This window comes from Pongo pygmaeus, chromosome 6, assembly GCF_028885625.2.
Source record: "Pongo pygmaeus isolate AG05252 chromosome 6, NHGRI_mPonPyg2-v2.0_pri, whole genome shotgun sequence".
Lineage (NCBI taxonomy): Eukaryota > Metazoa > Chordata > Mammalia > Primates > Hominidae > Pongo > Pongo pygmaeus.
The window spans coordinates 26,053,970-26,056,648 of record NC_072379.2 but is presented as its reverse complement, the minus strand read 5'-3'; the positions used below and the strand labels follow the sequence as shown (position 1 = coordinate 26,056,648).

The 2,679-nt window shown below is 42.4% G+C and overlaps 1 protein-coding gene across 1 annotated transcript; it reads right to left on the bottom strand.

Annotated features, from left to right (window-relative positions):
* Nucleotides 1–474: 474 nt before the first annotated feature.
* On the bottom strand, nucleotides 475–669 carry LOC129041448 (translation machinery-associated protein 7-like). The gene has a single exon (XM_054497032.1). The coding sequence runs from the start codon at nucleotides 667–669 to the stop codon at nucleotides 475–477; it is 195 nt and encodes a 64-aa protein (XP_054353007.1).
* Nucleotides 670–2,679: the final 2,010 nt, after the last annotated feature.

Here is a 2,679-nt window from a genome sequence, read left to right as displayed (position 1 = left end):
CCGGCCACTTTTCTGTTTTTTATTTTTTGAGAAGGAGTCGCCGAGGCTGGAGTACAGTGGGCATCTCGACTCACTGCAACCTACGCCCCCTGGGTTCAAGCAATTCTCCCACCTCAGCCTCCTGAGTAGCTGGAAGTACAGGTGACCACCATCACGCCCAGCTAATTTCTGTATTTTTTTTTTTTTTAGGACAGATGGGGTTTCACCAAGTTGGCCAGGCTGGTTGAACTCCTGACCTCAAGTGATCCACCACCTCGGCATCCCAAAGTACTGAGATTACAGGCATGAGCCACTGCGCCTGGCATTTATTTATTTATTTATTTATTTTACAAAAGTTTATTCTTAAATGTACAACAGCTCCAAGACAACACTTAATTCCAGCTATAGGTGGCAAAAGGTGTTATGGCAGGGAATACAGATGTTTCAATATGGATGAAATAAAGGGTTACCATTTCCTCAGGCACAAGCAACAGCTCACTTTTTGGCAGATTTCTTAATTCCACCTGTGGCCAGGGGCCACTTCCCCACGGCCTTCATGTTTAGCTCCTCGAGTTTCTTCTGCTCCTCTTTTTGTTTCTGCTTGAAAGCCTTATCTTCCTCATCCTTCTCTTTGGCCTGCTTCTTGGGCTGTTTCAGGGCCTTCTTCTTGCCACCTTTGCTGCCAGACATGGTGCCTGCCATCCATTCCCCACCCATGGCCTTTATGTTTTATAAATATATAGAGATGGGGCTTTGTCATGTATATATATATATAACTAAACTCCTAGAATAAGTTTATTGTTTGATATCTGGTTTCCTAGAATTATGAAAATAATCTATACTTCAAGCAAATTCATGTGACATCACTAAATTTTACATACGATAATAAAAACTTCAGAAGTACAGAAAAGGAGTTACTACTTAAAACTATGGGCCAACATTTAAGGAGGCTAAGGCAGGAGGATTGCTTGAGCCCAGAAGTTCAAGATCACCCTGGGCGACACAGTGAAACCTGGTCTCTTCAAAAAATTTTTAAAATTAGTCAGGCTTGGTGGCACACAATTGGTGGCACTTAGGGGACTGAGGTGGGAGGATCACATGAGCCCAGTAGGTTTTGGCTGCAGTGAGCAGCTGCTGCACTCCAGCCTGGGTGAGAGAGTGAGACCCTGTCACAAAAAAAATATAAACAAACAAACAAACAAAACTACGGACCAGGAATGGTTGCTCATGCCTGCAATCCCAAAAGTTTTGGAGGCCAAGGCAGGAGGATCACTTGAACCCAGGAGGTGGAAACCACCCTGGGAAACATTTCGAGACCCCTCCTTTATATTAAAAAACAAATGTTTTAAATTAAAAAATAAATATGGCCGGGCACGGTAGATCGTGCCTGTAATCCCAACACTTTAGGAGGCTGAGGTAGGTGGATCACCTGAGGTCAAGAGTTGGTAACCAGCCTGGCCAACATGGTGAAACCCTGTCTCTACTAAAACTACAAAAAATTAGCTGGGCATGGTGGCATGCACCTGTAGTCCCAGCTACTCGAGAGGCTGAGGCAGGAGAATCATTTGAACCCAGGAGGCAGAAGTCACAGTGAGCTGAGATCGCACCACTGCACTACTGCCTGGGTGAAAAAGTAAGACTCTGCCTCAAAAATAAATAAACAAGTAAATAAATAAATAAATAGGCCACTGTTACCTCTGTTACCCACATTCTCTTCCATAGGCCATTTTGGCTGGTAAATCTTACCATCCAATCTTTTATATATATATGTGTGTGTGTGTGTGTGTGTGTGTGTGTGTGTGTATACACACACATATATTTTGGATATTGAAAGACATTCCATTATTAAAATCATTATCACTTAAAAATGAATTAAGGCCAGGTGCAGCAGCTTATGCCTGTACTTTGGGAGGCTGAGAAGAATGGGTCGCTTTGAGCTCAGGGGTTATAGACCAGCCTGGCCAACATGGTGAGCGAAACCCCATCTCTACAAAAAATACAAAAATTAGCTGGGCATGATAGCATGTGCCTGTGATCTTGCTACTTGGGAGGCTGAGGCTGTGGAATCACTTGAACCCAGGAGGCAAAGGTTGCAATGAGCCGAGATTGTGCCACTGTACACCAGCCTTGGGGACAGAGTGAGACCTGTCTCAAAAAAAAAAAAAAAAAAAAAAAAGAATTAAGATCCAAACAAAAATTAAATAAAGTTATTAGTTGTCTCTTTTTATCTGGCTCGTGAGAATATATTCTAGCCAGTAAATGGGGAGCTATACAGTAAGGAAAGTACAACTCAGAAACGGTATGAATCCGGCACTGTCAAAACACAAACACCATACCAGATGAGCCTAAGTATTCAAGATACAAGGCATATGTTCTTTTGTGGACTAGGAAAAATTCAAGACTTTTTTTTTAATAGCCTGAATGAAATTTTCCTTAAACCCCTCCAACTCCATTTGGCTTTTATTCACTCTGATTCTCTGTTTGGGATCATTCCTAGAAATCACAGAATGGATATGAGTCTTGACTCACTGGAAATATACATGCTCCAGTGATAAACGAATGCCTGCGTATGAGCTGGCTTAGTGAGAACTCAGCCCTGAAATCCAGTCTGATCATCTCCAGGCAAAATGCTATATTACAGTTTCTGGGTATACAAACCAGAAGCCCACATGTGTCTTTGACTGTATGAATAAACACTGA